This window comes from Carettochelys insculpta, chromosome 1 (assembly GCF_033958435.1).
Source record: "Carettochelys insculpta isolate YL-2023 chromosome 1, ASM3395843v1, whole genome shotgun sequence".
Taxonomy (NCBI): domain Eukaryota; kingdom Metazoa; phylum Chordata; order Testudines; family Carettochelyidae; genus Carettochelys; species Carettochelys insculpta.
Window position 1 is genome coordinate 376,265,789 of NC_134137.1, and position 25,678 is coordinate 376,291,466.

General features: G+C 46.8%; 1 protein-coding gene across 3 annotated transcripts in view; it reads left to right on the top strand.

Moving 5' to 3' along the window:
- AHCYL2 (adenosylhomocysteinase like 2) overlaps positions 1-25,678 on the top strand; it is a 183,925-nt gene that overhangs the window by 153,294 nt on the left and 4,953 nt on the right. For all 3 annotated transcript variants that reach the window (XM_074975817.1, XM_074975826.1, XM_074975835.1), the window contains exons 3-16: positions 261-404; positions 2,253-2,353; positions 4,878-4,980; positions 5,868-5,962; positions 11,956-12,062; positions 14,101-14,217; positions 16,522-16,585; positions 18,145-18,233; positions 20,545-20,615; positions 21,666-21,760; positions 22,737-22,835; positions 23,770-23,838; positions 23,926-24,004; positions 25,256-25,376. In XM_074975817.1, the coding sequence (XP_074831918.1) occupies positions 261-404; positions 2,253-2,353; positions 4,878-4,980; positions 5,868-5,962; positions 11,956-12,062; positions 14,101-14,217; positions 16,522-16,585; positions 18,145-18,233; positions 20,545-20,615; positions 21,666-21,760; positions 22,737-22,835; positions 23,770-23,838; positions 23,926-24,004; positions 25,256-25,376 (1,354 nt within the window). The remainder of the gene's footprint in view (positions 1-260; positions 405-2,252; positions 2,354-4,877; positions 4,981-5,867; positions 5,963-11,955; positions 12,063-14,100; positions 14,218-16,521; positions 16,586-18,144; positions 18,234-20,544; positions 20,616-21,665; positions 21,761-22,736; positions 22,836-23,769; positions 23,839-23,925; positions 24,005-25,255; positions 25,377-25,678) is intronic.

The following is a 25,678-nucleotide window of genomic DNA, read 5'->3' on the forward strand; positions in this document are numbered from 1 at the left end:
CCTGGAGAAATGCATCTGAGCAATTCAGCTGATCATCTCAAAACCGGCAAGGACACGAATTTAAGAGCATGACTGTGAGTGATGCATAACTGCAAAGTATTTTTACCCTCACATGATTAGGTCATTCACTGCAGCTCAGACATGTGTCCCCCTTTTCATTGCAGATTATCACTTCCTCCTCACAAATTCTGTTCTGCTTGTTGGTGTGGCCGGGGATATTTTTGTTCTGCCTGATGAGTCCTCATTCTCTCATTCTCCAGCTGCCTCATACACCGATAGCTCTGATGATGAGACCTCGCCCCGGGACAAGCAGCAGAAGAACTCCAAAGGCAGCAGCGATTTCTGTGTGAAAAACATAAAGCAGGCAGAGTTTGGGCGCCGAGAGATTGAAATCGCTGAACAAGGTAAAAGGCTCCTCGAGTTTGATGTCGAGAGCTGGAATTCTCACCTGTACAGCGTTCAGTCCTGAGCACCTCATGTGTTCCCATCTTATAGGGCTTTTAGCAAGGGCTTGTTGAAACTGTTCAGCCCACTGATGTGGGGACTAAAGGGCTCCCCTGCACCTGGGGCTGGTGATTCAAAGGGACTTGGTGCTCCCAGCGGCAGTGGGCAGAGCTCCAGACCCTTTAAATCACTGCCAGAGTGCCGCTCCATGCAGCTTCGAGGCCTTGACCCCTTCCCTTCCACTTGAGGCCACACCCCTTCTGGGCACATGGAGCCACTTCTCCATCTTGTCCAGGGGCCAGCAGAGACTGTTGGCTCTCCTGAAACTGTTCTTCATCAGCAACTTGTATTTTTGACTGATGCTTGGACTACACTAGGCAGGCAAGTTGATTGTAGATACACAATTCTAGCTATGGCAATTGCATAGCTAGAATTGATTTATCTGCAATTGACTTACTGTCTACAAAGATTTTGAACAAAACTTTATTTTTTTTTCCCCACACCGAAGTCTAATTTTTTTCCTGTGGAAAACTTTGACAAAACCGATTTTTCATATTTGTTGAAATTTTCTGTGTAGAGGAGAGAATAAGCCCATTTTTAGACCAGCTCTACTTACAACTTTTTATATTTAAGGGTTCAAGAAGGTGACCTGAAATTTCTGTTTGCCATATTACAATAGAGCTAGGTGATATACCTCCAACCACGTGTAGGAGGCAGCAGCTCAAATGGCAAACAAAAAACAGGGAAATATTTGTGTCCTAAAATGTCTTAGGCTACCTTAACTCCTCTCTGTGCACTTCCTCACAGTGCGGCCCATCCTTTTCCTGGGTTTAAGTGTCCCTCTGATTTCTTCGAGCATTGTTCCATCTAATAGAAGTTAGGTTAGCATATCAGAAACCAGAAAAAAAATATACCCGGTGATCGAAGTGATCCATCATAGAGAAAATATTGAGTTTTCAAAGACCCATTATGCAAACAGAAAACGGTTGTCAGACAATCCACAAATAACAGGCAAAGTTGTAAAAATCCTGATTAGTTCAGGCAAGTTGCGAAAAGGGATCAAATCCAATGACTGGATTTTTCTCAAGGATTACAGTGGTCACAAATAGTGCAGGTTTATTCAAGTCCCAGCTTGCTAAGTGTGTGCTTAGGGCATAACAACAAGCCTGGCATTCTTACACAGCCATAGCAGTAGTGCCAACTATTGGATTTTACCAGGAGTCTTGTGATATTTGGTTTTCTTCAAGCCCCAACTCATGCAGACAAGTGATTATGTGAAAATTTCAGCTTCTGTTGGGGAGGCTGCAATCAGTTTCTAGCTGTTCTGGTTGCAGAGGAAAGCTTGAAAACATGACTCGACTGCACCCTAAAGACTTAAACACTAGAAGGCAAGTGAAAAGAATCTAGAACATATCAATTTTAACAAAATCCTAAGATTCATAAGCCAATGGCGTGGTTTGAGGGCCTCACTTCTGCCCTTTGGAGATTGGATGTTGGCAATACAGCACAGATTTATTCCATTAGATCAGCGTTCCCTCTAATTTTTTCCATCCATGGGTAGAATAAATTGTATTATGTGCACCCACTCATGTGCAGATGTGCCCCACCAATAGAGACACATGCTGGCGGCTGTAGGCTCTCTGTTGATCAGCTGGATGACATCTGAATCTCTCCTGGGTGGCCGCCCAGGTGCTCCACTTACAGTAGATCTTAAGTGCTAAGCTGAGGTCCGGTGGTAGTGCTGGACATCTGCTTCCTTGGGCTTAATCTCTCTCGCTTTTTACTGATGGATTTTTCTTCCCTTCCAGAAATGCCTGCACTTATGGCTTTGAGGAAGCGAGCTCAAGGAGAGAAGCCATTGGCTGGGGCCAAGATTGTGGGCTGCACGCACATTACTGCACAGACTGCCGTAAGGCCCTGTTTTATTTGTTCCGTTCTCTTCCCTTTGCAGGGCGCATTTCAGCACAAAGCTCTTGAAATTCCACTGCAGAGTGACTCCATTGGTGTACAGAGCATGTGCTCCTTGGAAATAGCCTCCCTGAAATAGTCATCCTTACATATTGCCATATTTGGAGAAAAATAGTTTTCCCCAGTGCCATTTTTGTAACCAAAAAGCAAAAAAAGGTGCTGGTACTCAACCGGCTCCCTGCCCCCAGTCAATCCCATGGCTGGGGCTGCTGAGGTGCCAGTACTCAGTACTGGCAAGTACTGGCAGAAAAAAAGCACTGGTTTTCCCAGAGACTGGGTGACTTGGGGGATAGCTCAGAGGATATACTGCTCGTGACTCTGAGGTCTGAGTCTGGCCTGGGATGGTAATGACTGTAATGCTAGCTACTGTTTGGCTGTTCAGTGACTGGGGGTCTCAGTCCAGTTCCCAGACAATGGCAGTCCACAGCTCAAAAACCACCAACACAGTAGGCACTTATTCGTACCCTTGTTGGCAGTCTGAGCTGGATGGCCAAAGGATGGCTAGGCCACGAAGACTGAAACGTTCTCAGTCCTCCTGAGACAGGAGCACATAGGCCAGGTAGTATAAAGGAATCTTGCAGTGCTCTTGGGGACAGAGAGGATTTCAGTATCCAGAGATGATAACAAGAAAACCTGTGGCACCTTACAGACTAACAGGTTTAGTGGAGCATAAGCATTCGGGGGCATGCATCTGACAAGGCAGGTCTTTGCCTGTGAAAGCTTGTGGTCCAAAAAATCTGTTAGTCTATAAAATGCCCCAGGACTTCTTGTTGTTTTTGTTGATACAGACTAACATGGCTACCCCTCTGATATCAGGGAGGAAGCTGAGTTAGTCTGTATCTTCAAAAACAAGAAGTCCTGGGGCACCTTATAGACTAACAGAAATTTTGGAGCATCAGCTTTCGTGGGCAAAGACCTGCTTCGTCAGATGTGTGAGTGGGAGGTTTCAGAGGAGGGTTTGAAGAGGGAGTCTCTCAGTCAAAGTCAGAGTTGACAAAGTCCGTTCAGTCACAGAGGATGTGGCCCATTTTCAGCAGTTCATGTGGAGTTGTGAATATCAAGAGAGGAGAAATCAAGTCACTTCAGTGAGGGGAGATGTGGCCCGTTATTAGTAGCTAATGTGGAGGTGTGAACATCAAGAGCAGAGAAACTGGTTTTGTAATGGGCCAGGCACTCCCAGGCTTTTTTCAATGCTTGGTCGATGGAGTCAAATTTGCAAATGAATTGCAGCTCTGAAGTCTCTTTGGAGTTTATTTTTGAACTTTTTTTGTTGTAGGGCTGCTACTTTTAAATCTGTTACTGAGTGTCCAGGGAGACTGAAGTGTTCTCCTACAGGTTTGTGTATGTTACCGTTCCTGATGTCAGACTTATGGCCATTTATTCTTTTATGTAAAGATTGTCCAGTTTGGCCAGTGTAAATTGCAGTGGAGCATTGTTGGCACGTGATGGCGTATATTAGTAGATGAGCAGGTGAAAGAGCCCCCGATGGTGTGGTACCCTTCTGACATTATCCAGAAATGTCAGTCCAATGTGTCAGCAAAATCACTTTTAAAGAGGAGCATTGCCAACTTCTGTACAGGTCTATTTAATTATGATGTATGTCTGCCTCTGTCTCTTTTTAGACTGTGCACTTCAAGTGGAGAGCATGTGTCTTTTAGCCATTGCTGTGAGTAATGGTGATTCAGAAAAAAACCCCAGAGTTTTGAATATGGCAAGAAGGAAGTGCGATGTAGCAGTGAAGGCAGGTTAAAGTGCTGTGACTCAAGACTCACGGGTTTTGGGGTTTTCTCATCACTGATTGGGAATGCACTCTAATGACTAGAGCTGGGGATTAGGTTCGGGACTTGGCTATCTCACAAGATTTTTTTTATTCATTCATTTTAAGTGATAGGCTCTCTGCTGCATCATCTGCTCCTCCTTGTTTCATTCAGCACTGACCACGCTGTTAGGGCTTGTCTTCACAGCACTAGTCCACACTAAATTCCCGGCACACTGGCATGTTGTGCGATAACTGGCCCAGTTGTGACCCCTGTTGGTGTGCACTGAAGTTCATTAGTGTACACTAGAGAGCTTTAGTGCATGCCAGCAAGGGTCTGGGTGGGCCAGTTAGCACAACATAGTATTGAGCACCGGAATTTTTACTCCTCTAGCATCAGCTAATGCACTGCGTAGACATGCCCTCGGTGTTTAAAGAAACTACAGCGAGCCCACGGAAATTTGTTTCACAGTGGATATGGGGCTTAATATTTGGCTTCAGGTTGAAGTAAATTGACACGGAGACCTCCTAATTCAGTGTAATTCACGTGAAAGCAACGTCCTTCATTCCCTTCTGATGCTGGGAGTGGATGATGAGGTAGATTGTGTGGTGATTGCCCTGCTCTGTCCATTCCCTCTTAATCATCTGGCTGGGGAGGGGATATTGGGCTGGATGAAACATTGGTCTGTTCTTTTCTTCTTTGATCCAGGTACTAATGGAGACTCTTGGTGCCTTGGGTGCTCAGTGCCGATGGGCTGCATGCAACATCTATTCTACTCTCAATGAAGTGGCTGCTGCCCTGGCTGAGAGTGGTACGGGATTTTGCCTTTTCAGTGTGCTTTAGAGAGACTCCCGTCAGGTTTTTATTATCAATACTTTTAAAAAGAGGGCACTGCACAAGTGTCTTATATTGTTTTTCAAATAGCTTCCCCCTCAGGGTAGGATAAACCTTTTGAAGCTTGAAATCTTTACAGTGTTTCTTTATTTATCTCCCTTCTGCCTTGTATGTTCACACACGTGTAGGCTAGTAAGTTATGAGACCAGGTGGCATGTGTTCATTTACTGTTCAGAGTTGCTTAGAAATCTGGACTACACACCCTGCTATGTTCTTGCAGGATGGCAGGTGAGTACTAGCCATTAATAAATCTGTCACTTAATAGAATGTGCGAGATTTTTTGGATTCAAGGCGTAAAGAATGAAACTAAATCAGACTTCAGCCAACGCAGCCTTGGCCAGAATTATGGCTTGTTTAGCAATCGAGGTCAGTATTTTTAGAGCAGTGCTGGGGATTGAACTACACATCCTCTCATACTTTTAGCGCATTTCAGTCCTTTGCACTGCTTTTAAATCTTTGAAAGACTGTCTTGAAAAACAGTGAAAGACCTAGCGGGAGGATCTGAACTCCTAGTGTCATGATTTTTGGAATGGCCCTTTCAAGATAGTCACCCTCTAGTAAGGCTCATTCCTGTCTGCTGCCTTTGGTACTGAGTCAGCACCTCCAGAACTAAAGGTGGCAAGAATCAGATCCCCATTAGAGTGAGGGATGCTACCCCCCAGATCCTGTCCATAGAGCTGCTCTCATGGGGACGGGAAGCAGTGCAACACCTCAACCATTCCACCTTTGCCAGGCTAGTGGACCACTGAGGTGACACTTTCATAGATTGCATAAGCACTGAATGTCCTTCCTGTCTCTTGTCAGGGTTCCCTGTCTTCGCATGGAAGGGAGAGTCTGAAGATGACTTCTGGTGGTGTATTGATCGCTGTGTCAATGTCGAAGGATGGCAGCCTAACATGGTAGGATCTAAAACATCTGATCCATGGAGTAGCAGTTTTAAAGGCTGATCTCTCAGTACTGTGGTTGAGACAGTAACGGTGGGATAGGATCCACAGAATGTTTGGAATTATAATCATACTACTTGCCACCTACACGGCACTTAATTTCTGAGTGATTTACACTTATGAACTGTTCCTTGCAACACAGGACTAACTAATCCCTGTCTTATAAAGAGGGCATTGGAGGCGATGGATAACTCACTTGGTGAGAGACCTCGCACAGGGCCAGTCCAGTTCTTATTTATACAGGAAGAATGCACCGCTTTTACTTAAGTCAGGTTTTAAACCAGGGTAGTGCAACTGGTGCAAAGCCCTGTGTCAGTGCTACTAGTGCAGTTTGTTTTAAGTCTGTTCCAAATCTACTTCAGCTAAACTGCAAGAAACACTCCGAGCACAATAAGCATCCACACAGAGTTTGCATCAGTTTAAATAGAGCATCTTAAATGGACCCCTTAGGTTATACCAGGGCAACTTTCCCATTTTGGCTTTGTCTACTCTTGGACCTTTAAATTGCAGCAGCGTAGTCATGTCACCAGCACTGGGGGAGAGCGCTGCCTGTGCTGTCGGTAAACCACCTCCATGGGGGAGTAGCTAACAGCTCAGACTTAGCTTTACAGTACTGTAACTTGCTATGCTGGGTGTGTGTTCATGCCACCGAGCAACAAAGTTACAGCACAGTAAAGTGGCAGTGCAGACAAGCCCTCAGATAAGGCCTCGATTTCAGAACTGGGATTAGAAGCCCAGAGATCTTGACAGCTAGACCCGGACTCATTGGATCAGACTGCAAAAGAGCTACAAGTGTCACTCTTTGCGGTAAGGGCTCATGACATCTTTGCTCCCAGAGCAAATATAGAACCCTGAATTTGGGACTTGGCAACTGGATTAGTTTTCAGTTCTCACATGTTTTATTCCTACAGCATTGGAGAGTGGTCCTCTGCCCTGGCATTCACAGTGTAAAGGGTGATGGCTGTTGTGGTATATTTGTATCCCTTAAGTTTCTCCATATTGAATTATTTGGGATGTGTTTTCTTTCTTTAAGTACACATCTATTTATCTTACCTATCCCCTTTAGAAGGATTGGGGAATATTTGGAAAGTCCACCCCCACATCCATAAATCTGCATATGGAAAATTCAGTCACATCAGTGATAAGTGGCTTATATTGGGGAAGGAGGTTCCATCAGAAGTGACAGCAATCACTGAATTGGTGGCCTTGGATGAGTCAAAACCCTTCCTGCATCTGGCATGTTTGTCCTGGGACAGTTTGACTTGGTGTCTGGGTTCTGTGAAATGTGTTTGGATGGCCAATGTCTTCTGAGAATTCCTTGTTTTGGAGGATAACATTGTGGATCTGCAGAGATCTTTCAAGTGGTCCATAGAGCAGACTCTTCTGCATAGGGTTCAAAGGCAGGTCTCATAAAGACTGAGAGGTTAGGTTGAAGCTCCTTTTAGCAGAGCATTCCCTAGGTGCAGTAGGGTCTGCTTCCTCCTCCCCCACTATACATCAACCTCAGTCTCTGAGGTTGCTCCCGTGGCTTCCAGAGCCTTAGAAGTAGTTCGAGAGAGAAAGTCCTCCTAAAGGAAGAAGTCCCGCTCATCTCCCAAATGCTGGAAAGAGGGGTAGGCCACCTTACATAGCTGACTCTTGGGACACCTCATATCCCACAATGGGACTGCAAGGCAGCCTTTCATTCACACGTATGCCAAACACTACATGATTTTACCAGTTTCAAGGGCTGACACTACCTTTGGTGATACCGTTCTCCAAACTATCTCGGATTTATCGCCTCAATATTCACCTCCACATTCAGATACTGCTTGGGCGTCTCCTACAGTGGAGCCCCTTTAGGAACAGATGTTGGTAAGAGAGGTCATTTACCTGCACAGTAACTTGAGTTCTTCGAGATGTTTTGTCCCTGGGAGTATTCCACCTCCCACCCTCCTTCCCTTCTGCTGCAGTCTTCAGCTTCACAACTGCAAAGGACCTGGAGCGGCAGCAGTTTTACACCTCTTTCTATGGCCCCACATGGGGGTACAAGATGCTACCCTGTGTCAGCATAGAGCCATGGACACTGCTGTTCACAGTCTCCAGTAGCAGTGACTCTGTTCTGTGTATGAAGCAAAGTGGTAGAAGTCACCCGGGGACATACCTTTGAAGGGGAATAGCTGCTAACCAGGAAGGGTATGGCAAACTGATCTGGGGTAGATTTGGGTATTACTATTTTTGTAAGACCTTTATAGTCCTACTAGGAACTGCAACAAGAGACTAACAGGATTCCAGGTTTGCATTGTTGGAGCAACAACATGCAAGTCGAAGGAGAAAGTATTTTGGTGTAGATGATACTCCTGCTGGGATAGAGGATACAGCAGTTCTCTGTGCCAGACAATGTCAATGCTCCTTTTGAGGAAAGGGCAGAGAAAAGATGCAGATATGTTTCTGTTACCATGTTTTGGCCCCTCAGATCTCCCTGACCAAGCTGAATGCACCTAAACCAGGAAGGGATGGAAGGGTGGGTGGGTGGGTTGGTTGGTTGGTTGATTCAGTGCAGCTATGCTAACCCTCTGGTCTAACAAAAGTCTGAGGTTGGCTGCACGTAGCAGCTGAAAGGCAGGGTAGGACTAATGCTCAGGAAGGTCGACTTGCATGAAAAATATGTCCCTGGCTTGGTCGTGCAGGTGCAGATTTGTTCCTGAAATGACCTCTGGAAAGCTTCTAATGCTTCTCCCTGCATCAAGCGAATGTAGGAGGAAACTGAAGGAAGATCAGCATGTGGCAGGTCTTGCCCTTGGGGTCCTATGTATACGTTTTGCTGTTCAAAGGGGGCCCTCCGTTGGTGCATTCTGGGCTTCATTCTCCAGCCTGAATGTCCTCTGACTTTATACTCTCCTAGAAGCGAGAAGCAGGCTAAGCCCCAGAAGCCTGTCCTGTTTATGCATTTTCACAGAAGGACCCTGTGCCCTATCAATTAGATGAGGTTTAATGAGACCAAGAGAACCCGTAGTTTGTGTCTCCTCTGAGTGAAATATGAGTAGCTTGAAAGGAATCAAGAGGGGAGAATGAGTCTTATTTCTCGTGTTGCACTGACATCTAGGGCAGCCATATCTCCTTGTCTCAGAGACGGGACAGGGAGACATGGGGGGAGGGGTGGCTTCTCTTGGCTCCACCAAGCCCTGGGGAGCCAGGAAGAAGGTGGCAGCCGCTGGCCCTCCCGTGGAGCCCTGGCAAAGCAGCAGCCACCAACCCTCTCCTGGAGCCTCGGAGAAGCCGCAGCTGCCAGCGCTCCCTGGGAGCCCCATGGAAGCAGCAGCCGCCGACTCTCCCCCAGAACCCTGGGGAAGTGGCAGGGACGCGGCAGCCACCTTCACTCCCCTGGCTTCCCCAAGGTTCAGGGAAGGTCAACGAGGGGATGGCCCAAATACAGGACGATGAGCCCCTTTTAAAAAAAAATAAGTAGGGACGCCTTTCTGGCATCCCCAATACGGAACTGTCTCACCTCCGGTGGGACGGATGGTCACCCAATTGTCACCTCACTTTCTTCAATCCATTAGAACTCTAGATTTTCAACGAAAGGAGCGATCTGAGCACAGATCTGAGAGCCAGGAGCTGCTTAGCTCTCATCTCAGCATTGCTGCTGCTCTGTGTGGGTTTGGGCAAGTCATTCACTGCTCCGTGCCTCAGTTTCCCCATATGTAAAATGGGGGTGGTAACTGGTCACGTAGGGGTTTGTTTGCAAAGCACTCAAAAGAGGAAAACGAGAGTTTATTGGTGTCTAATTTTATGAAGTCCTCACAATGCACTAAGCTTTTTCCAAACATTCGGAAAGCAACCGTTCATCCAGGCTCTGAAGAGCAATAGAGATTTTGGGAATGGGCTCCAATACTAAACAACAGGCCCCATTTCCAAATTGCTACCTGACCGACTCAGGCAGATCGCGTTCTGGTTCAATACACATGCTGCAAGCGTGCTAGCACAGAAAACTCCGGTGGGCGTTGCTAAGTACTCTCCTGATGTTCCGTTGTGCAATGTGTCTGTAAAAGCTGGGAGGGAATTTTGCGTTTGCAATGGAGCCAAAAAGAACAGTGCAGTGTTTAGCAATAACTTGGTACTGTGCAGAGCAGCAGCAGTATATCTTAGCATGCTAGTGTTCTCTGAGAGCCACACTGCTATGGGCAAAGTGCTACTGCTGAGCCAGTAGAGGGTGCAAAGAGCCAGCTTTTCAGACCTTCACTACATCATCTGCTATTCAATGAAACCCATTTCGTGTTCCCTCTGGGATCTGGCTGCTGTCTCCTGCTCTGATGTGATCAATAACTCATTGTGCAGTGTGCAAGGGGTGTCACTGCAGCCACCTCCCTGCAGCCAGCCGCAGGGAGTAGGGAGTTAAGGAGGAGCAAATTTTGTCCGTAGTAGGATTTTTTAACCAGCCTTTTTATTCGATTCCAGCAGGGAGAAGGAACCTGGTGAAATCCTGTGCAGCCTAAACCTGGGAATAAAAGGCTCTTGCCTGGGTACTCTTTAGGATGGCTGTGTATTCCGGCTAGGGATAGTCCACACAGGAGTATGACACAGGGGCCTAGACTCCTGCGTGCAGCTGCTTATCGTGAGACTCCAGCAAAGCAGAGTTTTGGGGCAGCAGTGTGAGACGGGCTCTTTATTGCCTGCCTGTTGGGATACAGAGACAACAGCGAGCTGCATGCTGCATTCAGGACACAGAGTAGAGGGATGCTGTGTGCTCCTGGAACACACTGGGCTCCCGCAGACCCCCCAGCAGACCTGCTCAGCTTCGTGTATGGGCCCTCCGCCCTTCTTGTGTGTCAGCTTCAGCTGGGAGGGGGTAATGAGGAGTGGTGAGGGTTGAGGACAGGGTACTTGGAAGGGGATGAAAAAGACAGAAATATATCACTTCACTTCCTTACTACTGCTGACAGATTTTTCTAATACTTTCTGTGGGTCTTCAGTCACTGCATGTCAGCAAGGAGGGTCATGAACTGTGGTCCTCAGGGGTCTTTGGAGCTAGCCAGGGCCATTCTGCCATGCAGGGTTCTGCTAATGGTGCTTAGAATAGGAGCTGAATTCCGACAGAGGACTCCACTCCTGGGCTGATTGGCAGAGTGCTCAAGAGGCCATGATTGGTCCACAGCCATTATTTAAATTCAGCCCAGGAACAGGAAGTTGTTCATGCAACTGGGGTCTTTTTACATCTCTAATTTCAAGAATTCTAGGCTGAATGATGGTCCTTAGCAAGGTGTTAATTTGTCAGAGAACACTTAACTTACGTTCAACATAGAACCAGCGTAAGCAGATTTGCTCATTTTAATTGTTTTAATAAAGCAGTAAGTTTGCCTGTTAACTTTTTACTTTTAACTTATGAACATTAACATGAGGGATGTCTTCCATGCTGTGGCTATTATCTCCAACGGTAAAAACAGTTAGTTTGTGGGGACTGGATGGTTCAATGGGTTGGTAATCTGCTAGCAAGTCTTGTACTTCTAAATTCAAATCCAGCAGGGAGGTTGCGGCCAAAAGGTGCTGCCCAAAGGGTGTTCAGTGGCCTGTGTGAAATGTGATGTGTTTCACAACAGTTCTTAGAATTGCCATTACTTGGCCATGACAGTCAGAGCAGAAAGGGCAGAGGCGGCTTCCCTGTCACTTCTTTATGTTTGCTGGAGTAAAGGGGGAAGCTTTCACTGCTGCTGTTCACATGGTCCCTAATCTGGGGACAAACATGGACCACCTCAGTAGAACCTCTGCAGCTGCATTAAACAAATCAGGCTACGAAGTGTCAGTGCTCCACTGAATAGCCCTCGTCTTGGCTTCGTCTGTGGTGTTGCAGTGGCTGTATGGGCCACAGGATACAAAGACATGGAGTTGTCAGAAGCTGGATTTCTGTGAATAATTAATTTACTCCTCTCTGGATTTCAGTACAGTGACTTGGTGCAACTTTCTTATTTCAGATCTTGGATGATGGAGGGGACCTGACCCACTGGATTTATAAGAAGTATCCCAACATGTTTAAGAAGATCAAGGGGATAGTAGAAGAGAGTGTGACCGGTGTCCACAGGTACTGGAGATGTATCCTGGGCAAGCACTTAGGCCTCTGTGCAAAGGATCCCATGCATGTCTAACATATACTCAACTCAGCACTCACAAGAAGCTGTGACATACTCTATCTCAGAGAGCTGTAAACTTTGATCCTACAGCCAGGCCTCAGGGTAGTTTCCTGTTGGTGTGGACTAGATTTAAAAAAATTTTAAAAAATCACACTTACTCTCCCTTTTATATAAAAATAAGCTTAAAAAACATTTAATAATCTGAATCTGAGATTAGGAGTAGGAAATTCCAAGTTCTCATTCTGATTCTGCCATTAAGCCTTGAGAAAGCATCTAACCTCTTGCTTTCCCATCTATAAAATGGGGATAATATTGCCTGCATTGGCAGGGATGTGAAGGGGAAAGGACGGTGAGAAGAGGAGTGAGGATTAGTGCTACAATGCCAGGGAAAAGTGTAGCAGGCTTTGATGATGGTGAGAAATCGAGAGCCAATCCCAAACTGAAGTGCACAGGAAGGAGTAATACTGTAAGAGGAAGTGATTCCATTGCAAGTGGAAGAAGGTGGATTGCCTCAGAACAGTAGGGAAGGGTATGAAAGTGACCCAGGAGGAGGATGAATGTCTTTTATTGTTGCAGTGACAGCATTGTGTGGCTGCAGCTCTCTTAAACTAGCTGAAGTTTAGAACAGGGATGTAGGTGTGATGTGAAAAAGAGAATTGGGACTGTGGAGACAGGAAGTGGTGGCTGGAACCTGATTCAGATTTTAGGAGAAAAGTGAAGAAAAGGACCGATTAGGCCATATTCTAGCAATGGCAGTCAGAGAGGCAGAGTGTAAAGTGGTGGTGGTATTAGTAGTAGGCATCCTTCAGTCTGCATAGACTATGGATCGCGCCCTTTATAGTTTCAATTGAGGACTTCGTTTACAGCGTCCACTGTGACTATGAAGACCCACACGAGAGTGACAGTCCTTGCTGCATCTCTTGCAGATGTGGTGGGTGTAAAGTGCAACGCACAAGATTAAAGCTAACTAACTCCCTGCTTTTGTTTGTGATCTGAGTTCTGGATGCCAGTGGAGGCACACACATAACACAAAACTCTTCCTCCAAGTGGACACCTTTAGCTTTTGAAGTATTTGTTGTGGGAAAATCAGTACATCTGGGAGCTAATACTTGTGGCTTGCTGATGAAGGAAATACGCACTTGGGCAATTTGTGCACAAAAGCGTTGTTCAGGTTTTGGCAAAGAGAGAGCAAGAAGGTCTTCTGGACAGGCATAATTGTGCCCAATGTGTGTGTGAGAGAGCTGACTGATGAAATTCTGGTTTGCAGGATGCTAGTCAACTCTTGAATACACAATAGAATACATTCAGTTTCTCTTCCTGTTTTGTAGTCTAGAATTTAGATTAATTCGTTTGTGTTCTCATTTTCATGGGAGTTAATCATAACTTCCATAGAAAGATGCATTTCTATCCATTGCCCGTAATACAAGTTCAGCAAAGCGTGTACTGTAGCATGGTTGTCACTTGTCTTTTGTTGCAGTGAGTGTGCTTACTGGACCATTCTAAATCAGTGATTTGGTCCAAATACGCATCTTAATGGGTGCACTTTGTACGGCTGTTTTGAATCTCTGCCTCCTGTGACCGGCTCTTGCTTCTTGCACCTACATTGTAAGAAATGTAGGAGGAGGGCTCGAGGAACACAAGGGTTTGCATTGGAAGGGCATCAGTGGGGTATTGATCCGAAGTTGCAAGACGCGTGCTGTCATGCACTCAATAAAAACATGAAGTGGCAAAGGCCAGAACGTGCTAGTCTAGATTTCTAATCTGATAGGGGCAGTTTTTTTTGAGAAGGGACAAACAGAAATATGTTTATAAGAGGGACACACCTCCAATGCAGGAAATCATAGAGTGTCCATAGATAGATGTTGACTGGTTTTAGAGGTGTGTGCCACTCCTTGACAGCTTATCGAGAGATAGGGGAAAATGTGAAGGAAGAGCATAGGAAAACATCTCTGTTTTTCAATCCCCTGTTCTCTCTCTTATTCCTTACAGGTTGTATCAGCTGTCTAAAGCTGGGAAACTCTGTGTCCCAGCTATGAATGTCAATGACTCTGTAACCAAACAGAAGTTTGACAACCTCTACTGTTGCAGAGAATCCATTCTTGACGGGTATGTAGCTCCCTAACTAGCTAGAGCACGCTCTATGACTTACAGGTTTGGGTGCGTTTAGATTGGACACAGGCCCACTAAACTGGGTGACTGGGCAACAAAATGCCAGATGAAATTCAAAACTGAAAAATGCAAAGTAATAATCCACATTGCAAAAAAATAATCCCAGCTATACCTATATAATGATGGGGTTTAAATTAGCTTCTTACCATTGAGGAACAAACTCATGGGGTCATTGTGGGTAGTTCTCTCAAAACCTCAGCTCAATGTGCAGTAATTGTCAAAAAAGTTGACAATGTTTGGAATTATCCTAGGAAAGGATAAAAAATGAGATAATATTATAATGTCACCATAAAAACTCGCTGGTGCCCCTACTAATTGAATGCTGTATCCAGAGCTGGTCACTGCATCTCAAAAAAAAAATATAGTGGAACTGGAAAAGGGTTTTAATAGGGCAGCAAAGGTGGTCAAGAATACAGAATGGCTTCCACATTAGGAGAGACTAAAAGGATGAGGGCTGTTCTGCTTACAAAAGAGAGGGTTAAAGGGGAATACGATAATGGTTTATAAAATCATGAGTGAATGGAAAAAGGGAATTGGCAAGTGTAATTTACTATTTCCCACCAAAGAAATCACAGTCAAGGATCAAGATCTCATCATGCTCAACAAAGTACACGTCTAATGAAAACACTGTCTGTGCCCCAAAGGCCTTACAGTGGAAGGACAGTTTAGCTTCCAGATTTTCAGTGTGACAGAAGGTAAAGTTAGGTGCAGATGTATGTAAGGGGCTAATCAGCAGTGAATATTTTCAGTGCAGAAATTCAAAATCACCTCCTCACCTGGATGTGTCATGTTGAACTGCGATAAATGTAAGTAAATTGAGCTCTAAGATAAAGCCTCACTCACACCTCTTAAACTGGGCAAGAGACAATCTGTGCAAAAGTGCAGCTAATCTGCAGGGATTTCTTTCTAAATTCAGCTAGAAAGGGAATTTTGCCTTCCCCGCACTGCTAACCTATTTACTTCCATGCTAAAAATAGACTGTAATGTAGGACACTTGTGGTGAGATGCTAAGCGGAAACAGACTGGAAGGAAGAGTCTTATTTGTACAAATTATCAGGCTTGTGCCAGGAAATCATTTGCCTTCTGTAGCAGTCTCTACAGAGTATAAGGCAGGGCCACTGCCAAGCTTCAACACATCCTCTGGGTGCCATTGTACAATAAACCCTGGATTTTTATGGGCCCCTATTTAGCAGACTTTGGGAACAATGGACGTCCTCCAGCCCCGTTCCCCGCCCCGTTCCCCGTTGTTCCTGAAATCTGTTTAACCAGGTCCCATAAAATGCTAAATTCTCCTACCTCCCAAAAAACTGTTAGGAGACTTAACTGCTGCCACGGCCTAGCGGAGCCTCTGCCAGAACCGCCATGTGCTCCTCCCACCTGGGCGGGGCTCATTTGTGGGCAGATGGCACTTGCATGTGTGCCCCACCCTGATGGGAGGAGCACATGGTGGCTCCAGAGGTGGCGGCGGTTCCCTTCAGGCCGCCATGGTTGGGGTCAGCAGCTCCAGCTGCATGCAGCAGGACCCTCAGCTGTGGTGGGTCTCTTGCTGCTGCATGTAGCGGGGCCTCCATCTGCGGCGGGGGCCTCCAGCAGCTGCTCCAGCAGCAGCAGGTCAAGCAGAGGTGGGTTGCAGGCATTTTTTGAGGCGGGGGGCACTAGGACTGGGGGAGCCTGCTGGGGTGGGTGGACATTAAACCCTCTAATTTAACGGACTTTGGGAGTTAACAGACACCCCTCCACCCCATTAGTCCATTAAATCGAGGGTTTACTGAATAGCAAACCCTCCTTCACTGTAACTCCATGGCTTGGATGACAAAACTCTACATTACCATGGGAAAGGCTGGTTTTGGAGGGGCCTTCGAGTTCTCATTCTATGATTTCCCAGAAGAGACAATGGCCTAGATTTTGCCATTGAAATATGCTTATGTAATCCCCGTTGATATCAAAAGGATTTACACCTGTCTCCATTTAGACCATTGTACTTAAAGGAAGAAAAATGGGATTTTTCCAGTGGTCCTGTTGTAAAGGAACATGATCAGCCCACCAAGTGGAGTGGAATAGGTGTTGATGGAGGAAATTTCAGACCAGCTGAGCTCCCAGGAGAAAATCTATTAGCAGCACTAGTTTTATTTTTAAGAGGTTATCGTTATTACCCATTAAATACTGGCAAACGTTCACCTTTATGCCCTGTCACTGAGGTCAGCATCCAGTATCTGTTTTAATTCTTGCACTTTTTCTTAGCCTTAAAAGGACGACAGACATGATGTTTGGAGGAAAGCAGGTGGTGGTGTGTGGCTATGGAGAGGTAACAGTTCAATATTTCATCACACAGAATTTGCTTTGTGTGTTATCTCACAGTTGCTGCATGTAAAATTAGCGTTTCTTTTCATGTAGCTCAGTCCTAGAATGCTTTGTATCTCTGTGGCTTCTCTCTTTGTCTGCAGTAATCTTAAAACAGGCTTCAGAAAAATGGGCCCGATTCAACAAAAATGAAAGGGTGTTTTTCCTCCTGCGACCATTTCTCTGCATTTTTCTTTTTTAGTTCCAATAGATTTTAAAATTACTGAGAAATTTGGTGTGGGTTTGGAGGTAGGGGAGGGTTTGCTGTAGCATTGCCCACTGAAATATGGTCCAAGAAAGATCAGTTAATCCCATCTTAATGTTGACCTGCCAATGAGCTTTTACTCCTGGTCTGGAGGGGTCATCTGTGTAGGTGAGAGTGGGGAGTTCTGTCTCCACATTCCGGCACATGGACTAGTTAGTAGCAGTTATGGTGGGATGTGTTCTGATCTGGACTGAGAACCTCCAGATCATTTCACAAGAGCCACTGCACAAACATCAGGTGGTTTGATTGCAATCTAAGTGTTGAATGCACATGGTGGCCACATGTTCCAATAAGCCCAAGGAATGTTTGTGCAAACACATTAGGGGAATTCTTGGCCAGTCAGCCATGCTCTTGAATTCTGCTATCAGGTTTACTGAGTGTGTAAAGGGTAAAGTTGTTAACACTGGGAGAGTAAAACATTGATCCGGAGCCGTACAAGTAGATTAATGATTGTAAGAAACCCTAAGGTCTGATCTATAACATAGCCGTGGAGCTCAGGGGTGTGAAAAATAACACCCTGAGCACTGTAGCTGTGTTAACCTGTTCCCCAGCATGGGCAAAATGAGGTGTATGAAAGAGTGCTTCCGCTGCCCCATTACCATCACTTGAGGAGTTGGAGTCCCACAGTGGAAAGACCTTTTTGTCACTGTAGTGTGCCTTTACTCCCCGGGCTGACAGCATTATAGATGTGGTCTCTCAGGTATGTCACTGTATCATCATTAACACAGACATATTCTTAGGCTTCCCAAAGGTAGGAAATGTGGTGTCTTTGTAATGCACCAGTCTGGCTGCTTGCTGTGCATGGGAGCTCTGAAGGAAAGGAACTGTGGGGTACTGGAATGGAATTTTTCAAACATACGGTTGTGGTGTTCTCTCCTTGGGGCCTGATCGAGATCCCTCATATTCCTGGAGTTAAACGGAATCCAGGATTTTAAAGCAGTGTTCTCTCGTACTGGCCACAAAGACTGGGACGGACCCAGCCTCATCTAAAGTTGCATTGAATTTGGCTGCGGCGTTTTGCTTTGGGACCTGTTTCTGGTAGCACTCCGGTTAGTTATGCTCCATATTTCAAGGGCCATTTTTATTCCTCTGTGTGTCAGTGCATGCAGCTTACAGCAGCGGGGTACACCTGGGCTGAATACAGAGCCAAGAGTAGATTTATAAGAGGGAAGATTTTTTTCCTTTCTCTGTAGGGAGCACACAGTGCTTGCTGTGCATGTGGCTTCTCACCTGCTGCCCTTGTGCTCTTCTCACTGCAGGTTGGAAAGGGCTGCTGTGCTGCTTTGAAGGCCATGGGCTCCATAGTGTATGTGACAGAGATTGACCCAATCTGTGCCCTGCAAGCCTGGTAAGGGGCAGTGGGGAATCTGGTTCCTTCTGTAGGTTTTACTCAGTCTCAGTAACCCTGAGGCCAGGATTCCCTCAGCGGCAGTCAGTCACTCTCTGGAGCATTGCTGAAAATGACTTTGTCCCAGTTCTGCAGGTTCAGGGTGATCCACTGCTCCCAGCTGCTATCAGCAATGGGTCACCCGCCTCAGGAACAGCCTGCTAATCTGTAGCCTTTGATAAGTCCGCTCAGCTATGAGAGATAGCAGCCCTTTTGAGAGCCAGTTTGAAGGTTAAGTGACTGTGAGACTGCCAGAATGTTGCAGAGCGCAGTGATAATGGAATTCCAACTCTGAATGCCGTGTTTGCTCGGCTGTGTTCAGTGGGGTTCCCCTGAGGAAACATGTCAGTATCTCAGTTCATCCACGTGCAAGTCCTGGGGCAGGAGCTGGGGCTGGATGGAAGCACACACCTGTCCCCTCATGTGCAGGTGTCGCAATTCTCTGGCCTGGTTTTCACCAAAGGAAATCTGGCTTATTGCGGAGATCCCACTTATGCTTAAGAACTGCAGCCAAAAGGGGTAGGAAGGTAAGAGAGTCATTTTGCAAAGTACCAGAAACTTTAGGACCATGTTTAACCACACCAGCCTCTTTCTTTCTAACCTCAAACTTCCAGAACGCAGTTACGATCAGAAGAGTGAAGGATCAGCTTTGCTTATGCAGCAGCACTGATCCATTCCTCTTTGATTTTGTCTGTCTGGAGACATGCACAAACCTGCAAGAGGCAGTGCAGCTAGAAGGGAGTGAGCTTGGAGACCTTTTCCCTTATGCATCAGTTTATCAGTCTGGGGGAATTCTGCAGTTGTACTAGTGCTTGAAATGCAGCAATAGCAGACTCCCTTCTGGACTAGCGTATTGCTAATTTGCTTGCTTTGGACCAAGCATATACCCAGCACTGTGCAAGTCACGGCGGTAGCCAGCCCTTTCCTTGGTGGCGTCCCTCTGCAAAAGAGCCACAGCTTGGGTGGGACTCCGAGGAAAAAGAGGAGGAAACAATTAGCATTTGTTCTTTATTATAATTATGACCATACACCTCATGGACAACATAGAAGTGATATCTCAGGAGGGATTTTAATAAGGGTGGTGACTTTGGAAACTGAGATTTGGTGGTTACCTGAGTTCCCTCTAAGGTGCACAGCTGCCTATTAAGCCCCACGCGGCTCAGGGCTGCAGCAGGGAGAGATGCTTTTCTCCCAGCACAGGTCCGTCAAGGGCAGGGAAGAGGCACTCCGCCCTCAGCCCCAGTACAGCACTGGCATACGTGTGCTATTGCCAAAGGAGGGGTCCCCAACGCAGGCCTGGTAGGGACCTACTGTGATGGGAGAAGAGGTGGCCCAGCCCAGCCCTGGCATGGACCTACCACAGCCAGGGGGAAAGGGGACCCTCCCTCTATCCCCAACCCACTGCTGCAGGAAGAGGAGTCTAGGAGCAGTCGTCTCTCCATGATACAGCTCTGGGCAGGCTGCACACCAAACTCCAGAGCCTGTGCCTGCCCCGCCCCCCGCAACCCTCATCCCCAACCCTCTGCTCCAGCCTCGAGCCCTGAGGCCATCCAACACCCCAATTCTCTGCTCCAGCCTTGAGCCCTGAGGCCATCCAACACCCCAATTCTCTGCTCCAGCCCTGAGCCCCCTCCCACACTCCAAACCCCTCTGTCCCACCCCCACTACATTCATTTTGTTCTGTGCACCAATATGGAGGTGCGGTGTCATGAGAAACAAAATTTATTCTGGACACATAGGAAGAAATTAGAGGGAACCTTGGTGGGTATCATGGCAAAAATCTAACCCCAGAGGTTGCAATTCAGGGGGCCTAGAGTGACAGTCATGAATCTGTACTGAGGACCCTAAAGAAACAAAGCCTTGTTTTTGGCTGTGCTGACACCTGCAATTCCCACTGAAGTCAGTGGGAACTGTTAAGGCCTGTAATTGTGGTGCCTAAGTCTAGAGTTAGGCATCCAGGTGTGAAAATGTTGACCTAATTTATTTTTTGTAGAGATTGAGTCTCTTTGATATGGAATGATTGATAGAAAACATGGAATCCCACATTGTCACTTTCATGGTGCCCTTTTCCCCTTAAAACCCCATATAACCATCTCTGAGCCAGCCCTGTTCTTGGGGGTACTACAGACCCATCAGTGTGCTGCACTGAGGGTTCCCAATCCCTGGCCCCAAAGGGTTCACGTTGGCAGCTGCGACTCCTGTTGGGGTGTCTGAGTCTGGTGTATTTCAGTCAACCCTCCAATTCTGTATGTTTTTCTCCGTTTTCTCTCAGCATGGATGGATTCCGCCTTGTGAAACTCAATGAAGTGATCAGACAGGTCGATATTGTCATCACCTGTACAGGTTCGTGTGTCCCAGAGTGATGGGAGTAGCTGTTGGGTGACATGTGCCAGACACACTGGTCAAACTTCTCCCCTTGGAGTGGGGCGGTGATTTAATACAAATAGGTAGTAGGATACTTGTAAAGCTGCTAACTCCCAGCAGCCAATGATCATCCTCCAAACAAGGCGGCATTTTCACATTAGTCACTAGCCATAGACTCATGTGCGTTAGCTTGGGGAACAGCAGCCACTGGAGTTATGAAAAGGGCCAGAGCACATTTGCCTTCACCCACTGAATACTGCAGAAGGCTGTCAAGTCCGCTTCCGCCTCTGCCCACAACCGAGCTCCTTGCACGTCCAGTGTAATGAACACCTGAGCTCACGTGAGGAGACCAGCAACTAAGGTACACGAGACTTTGACCTGCTCATTTCTAGACCTCCACAAAACCGGTTTTCCCTAAGCAACGGAGAGTTCAAATGCTCTTTAGAACAAGTGCCTGTAAGCCTGAGCTAGATGTTTCGCGAGAGCCGGCTCACTGCATTCTCTTTTCTGAGAGATTCCTGGTACTTCCGCATTACAGAAATACTGTGAGGACACTCCAGCTATTTTGGGCTCTGGCTTGGAACAGGAAGGACTAAAATACCACAGTTCAGCAGAACAGCCTGTAGTGTGTGGAGACACTGTGGGGGAGCTCATTCAAATCCCAGAGAGATTTCATTTCATTCATTCGAGTTCAGGGTGGACATTCTGTAGGGAGCAGGTTTTGTGGGGTTTTTTTTGTTTTTTTTTTGTCTATTTTACCTGAGTGGATACATGCGTTGCCCCATTGGCTAGCCAAAGAGCCAGGTTCACACGTCAGAGAGAGAGAGAGAGAGTGTGTGAGTGTGAGAGAGAGAGAGAGAGAGAAATTTTAACTTTCATTTCAGCTTTTTTCTTCTTTTTTTTTGAGAAGTCATGAAAAAGAGTGCCTTTTTCTAAGTCATCGCGTAAAACCCAATCAGTTGTAGTGGGTGAACTTACTGTAGTTATGTCAGTGTTCCTATTTATTACCATATATTTATGGGTTTAAAGGTAACAAGAATGTAGTGACAAGAGAACATCTGGACAGAATGAAGAACAGCTGTATAGTGTGCAACATGGGACATTCCAACACTGAAATTGATGTGGTAAGAACTGGTGTGTTTTCTGGTGTATAGCCTGGGCGGGGTGGGGGGGGGGTTATGTTTGTTTCATTGGTTCTCCTCATCCCACCTAGCTCTCATGCTTGGTAGTGTTGAAAGCCTCTGAGATCCGTCATCAGTAGTGATGCCTGACTAGTGCTAATTGTTTTGCCTGTCTGACCTGAGGGAGCTGCATAATAAGCCCACCCCACCAACTATTCTGTACTGCAAAAAATTCCTTTGTAGCTTCACTGATGTCCTCTAAGGATTCAAAGAGTTGAGCCCACAGTAGTTTAGCTTCAGAAATAAGACCAGGAAGAGGATGAGGACCCTTTTTTCCCTTCTTCCCAACAGCCAGCTAGTGACAGCAGCGCTTCTCTGACTAGGACTCCATCTGCTTTCACGGTATTAAACCGTTGTTGAGAGTTAGAAGTTGGTGGTTTAAAATTGCATCAGAGTGGAATTCAGCACCCAGACACGCAGTATGCAAACTACTGCACAGGACTTTAAATCTGCTCATGTGTCTGGAGATAAGCAGGAAAATAGGACCAGCTTTTCCTTGCGCTGCCAGCCCAGAAGGGGTTTGTGGCTGTATGCAGTCCCATAGGAGAGAGGGTTGTTTTGCCCTTACAGTCGTCATCTCTCTGTACATTAGCTGGAAAGAAAGGTGAAACCAGCAACGAGAGGGCCTAATGGCCATGACTACTAGTCAGTTTTCATCCTGTCTTTAAGCTAGCTTTGCAGCCAGAATCATTCAAACCACAGCTGCTGTTAGGACTCCAGCCTATAATAAATTAATAAGTGATCCATGTATGATTCATAATGTCTAAGTTCAGTGGAGTTAGAGATCAGGCCTGGAGAAATCTGTAAGCCCAGAGCAGTGTCAGTGAAAAGTCTGTTTTACTTCCCCTCTCCCCGATGCCTTGTAGCTGCCATTTTCTGCTGTGTTGCCAGAATTTGATCTATTTAAATGCTGTTTCAGGCGAGCTTACGCACACCAGAGCTGACCTGGGAGAGGGTGAGATCTCAGGTAGACCATGTCATCTGGCCAGACGGAAAGAGGATAGTACTGTTGGCAGAGGTAAGTAGCGTGTGAAAGGCAGGGACTGTCACTCTAGAGGCTGCCTCAGAAAAGGGGCCAAGGGCTGAATGGTCCACAGTGCTCAGGAACCTCTAAAGATCACTACGTGGGCCCAAGCAGCTCACCTGTGTCACTTTGCCTAGAAGCATTTGTTCATGTCAGAAGCCCTGCTGTGTCTGTCTCTCTAGAGTGTTGTGTGCTCTAATAGCTCCAGGTTTCCTGCTCACCCACAGGTACTTCATCGTCTGTTATTCTTCTGGCATCGTGTGACTGAGCTTTTACCCATCACTGGTGGCTCAGCTGCAGAGATTGAGATGAGGACAGCTGGGACAATGAGCTGCAGCTCTGTGGTTTCCCTAAGGCTACAGCCTGCTGTTAAGAAGTTGCTGAAGGCAATGAGTTGCTGTCAGATGTTGCCTGTGGCTTTCAGAGAGGAACAGGCGGTGGCATTCCCATGCATGTCTGTCTCACTCCCTAACTCTCTCCCCCCAGGGCTGTGATCTCATCAGCTCTCACAAGCTGAACTGGGCTTGGATGAGAGAGCTCTGGCAGCTGCACAGGTGTGCTTGGTGGCCTTCTCCTGGGGACTGAGCCATTTTCCCAGCACAGGGTCAGGAAGGTACAGGCTGTTTGCTAATTCCATGGCCCGTTTCACACACACATAGGGCTTGGCTCCAGGATCGAAACTCCCATTTCAGTTTGCTACCTCCTCTGCCTCTGAGTCGCTGGCAGGTTCCTTTGAGAATAGGATCCCTCACGCCTGAGTGTTGCCATGTGCTCTGAAAGGATCTTTACACTTCACCCTTATGGGGCTGCATTTCATTGATGGTTTGAAGCAATTTCTGTGTCCGTTTTATAGCTCGTCGACATCTTCTGGAATCGCCCAGATGAAAGGTACAATGTGAATTAAGGAGCTTATTTATTTCCTCCTCAGGGCCGGCTGTTGAACCTGAGTTGTTCCACTGTTCCCACCTTTGTACTGTCCATCACCGCCACCACTCAGGTGAGTAGTATTTGGGGTGAGCAGAAGGCCTGTCTTGCTCCATGGCACATGCGCATTGCTCAGCAAGGTGTGTCGTTTTATTCCCAGGCTCTGGCTTTGATAGAGCTCTACAATGCCCCTGAAGGGCGCTACAAACAGGATGTCTACCTGCTGCCTAAGAAAATGGGTAAGGACAGTCCCATCATCATGTCTTTGCTTTCACTGAGGTGGAACTGGGTGGGGGCTCTCAATTGCTTTTGGAGACCTAGTTTCATCCTCTCCCATTCCAGTGGGGCTTGAGTCTTAGTTTCCTCCCCCTGAAACTGGGGTGAGGGTTGTCTGGTGCTGGAGCAGGAACAGGGAGGCAGTCAGAGCGGTTCTGTTCTTGGCTCAGCTGCTGTGATTTTGAGAGGTTGCTCTGTCTTGCCAAGTGGTATCTCGCTCCCCTACCTCATGTGGCTATCTGCTGGAAAGCAGAGTGAGGTGTGGGTAGACTCTAATGCTGAGTTACACCCAATTAACTTACATTCGTGGTACTGAAGGAGCTACTCAGTTTCAGGGTGGGGATGAGTCTCCCTCAGAGACACGTCTGCTTTCCAAATTCAGCCACATCTTCATTCTTTATGGCGTGAGCCTGCAGCTTATACAATTAGTGAACATCTGGAAATCCCAGAGCAGCTGCCCATTGCTTCTGGAGTCTCCTGACCCCGGAACGCACCTTATTTTGCTATGAACATTTGCTGTCATCTGAAAGGCATTTAAACATTGTTGAGGCAGTGCAGGAATAGTCCCCACTCTGCTCTTTGGCTCTTGCTCCTTGGCCACCCTGTGCTCCCTGAGGTTGCATGTGCAGGTTGCCCAGGCAGTGGGCCCCAAAATCTGGCTGTGTTCTCGTGACCCAGAAAGCGTCTTCTCATTGGTCTCCACTAGAAACCTTCCAAGCTCTGATAGTGACCGTTTCAGCAGACAATGGCTCAATGCTGACCTGAGCTGCTGCCATGTGCAAAGCGGGTGTAGCTTCCACTTGCAGTAGTGCACCACAGATTGATGGAATAGAGAGGACCGAGGAAGTTGCCTCAAGGAACTTTGGGATACGTTCAGAAGACTCCTGAGACCAGAGTGAAACTGGGGCTTTTGTGCACCCAGGAAAGCGATAGGGCTCAGCCCCTAGGTCCCAGTCTAACATGAGCTCAGCCCCTCCAGCCCTGCGATTCCTGCGACCCGAAGTTAAAACCCTTGGTTACCATAGTTAATGAGTGAACGCAAGGGAGGCTAGGCTCAAGCCTGGGCTGACATTGCTGTGTAGACAGACCCATAGTCCATTACAAGTTCGTCCATGAGACACACAAGCCCTTTGGGTTTGTACATTGGAGCTCCGGCAGTGAGGGAGGGATTTGCCATGGTCACGCTAATTTCCCAGGGCTTGACTCTCTTCCAGATGAGTATGTGGCAAGTCTTCATCTTCCAACATTCGACGCACATCTGACAGAACTAACAGACGAACAAGCAAAATACCTGGGACTAAATAAAAATGGGCCTTTCAAACCAAACTACTACAGGTACTGGCTTTACACATCTCTCTCTCTTTCTCTCTCTTGTAATAAATACACACGTACATGTGTGTGTGGTATTAGCTCAACTCTATATAGGGGAGGAAAAATAGTCACCATAATTAAATTAATTAAACCTCTGATACCACTGGGACCCTGAGAAGGTGGCCAGGGGTCATAGCATCATAGAATTCCAGGGCTGGAAGAGACCCCAGGAGGTCATCTAGTCCAGCCCCCTGCCCAAAGCAGGACCAACCCCAACTAAATCATCCCAGCCATGACTACATCAAGCCGGGACTTAAAAACCTCTA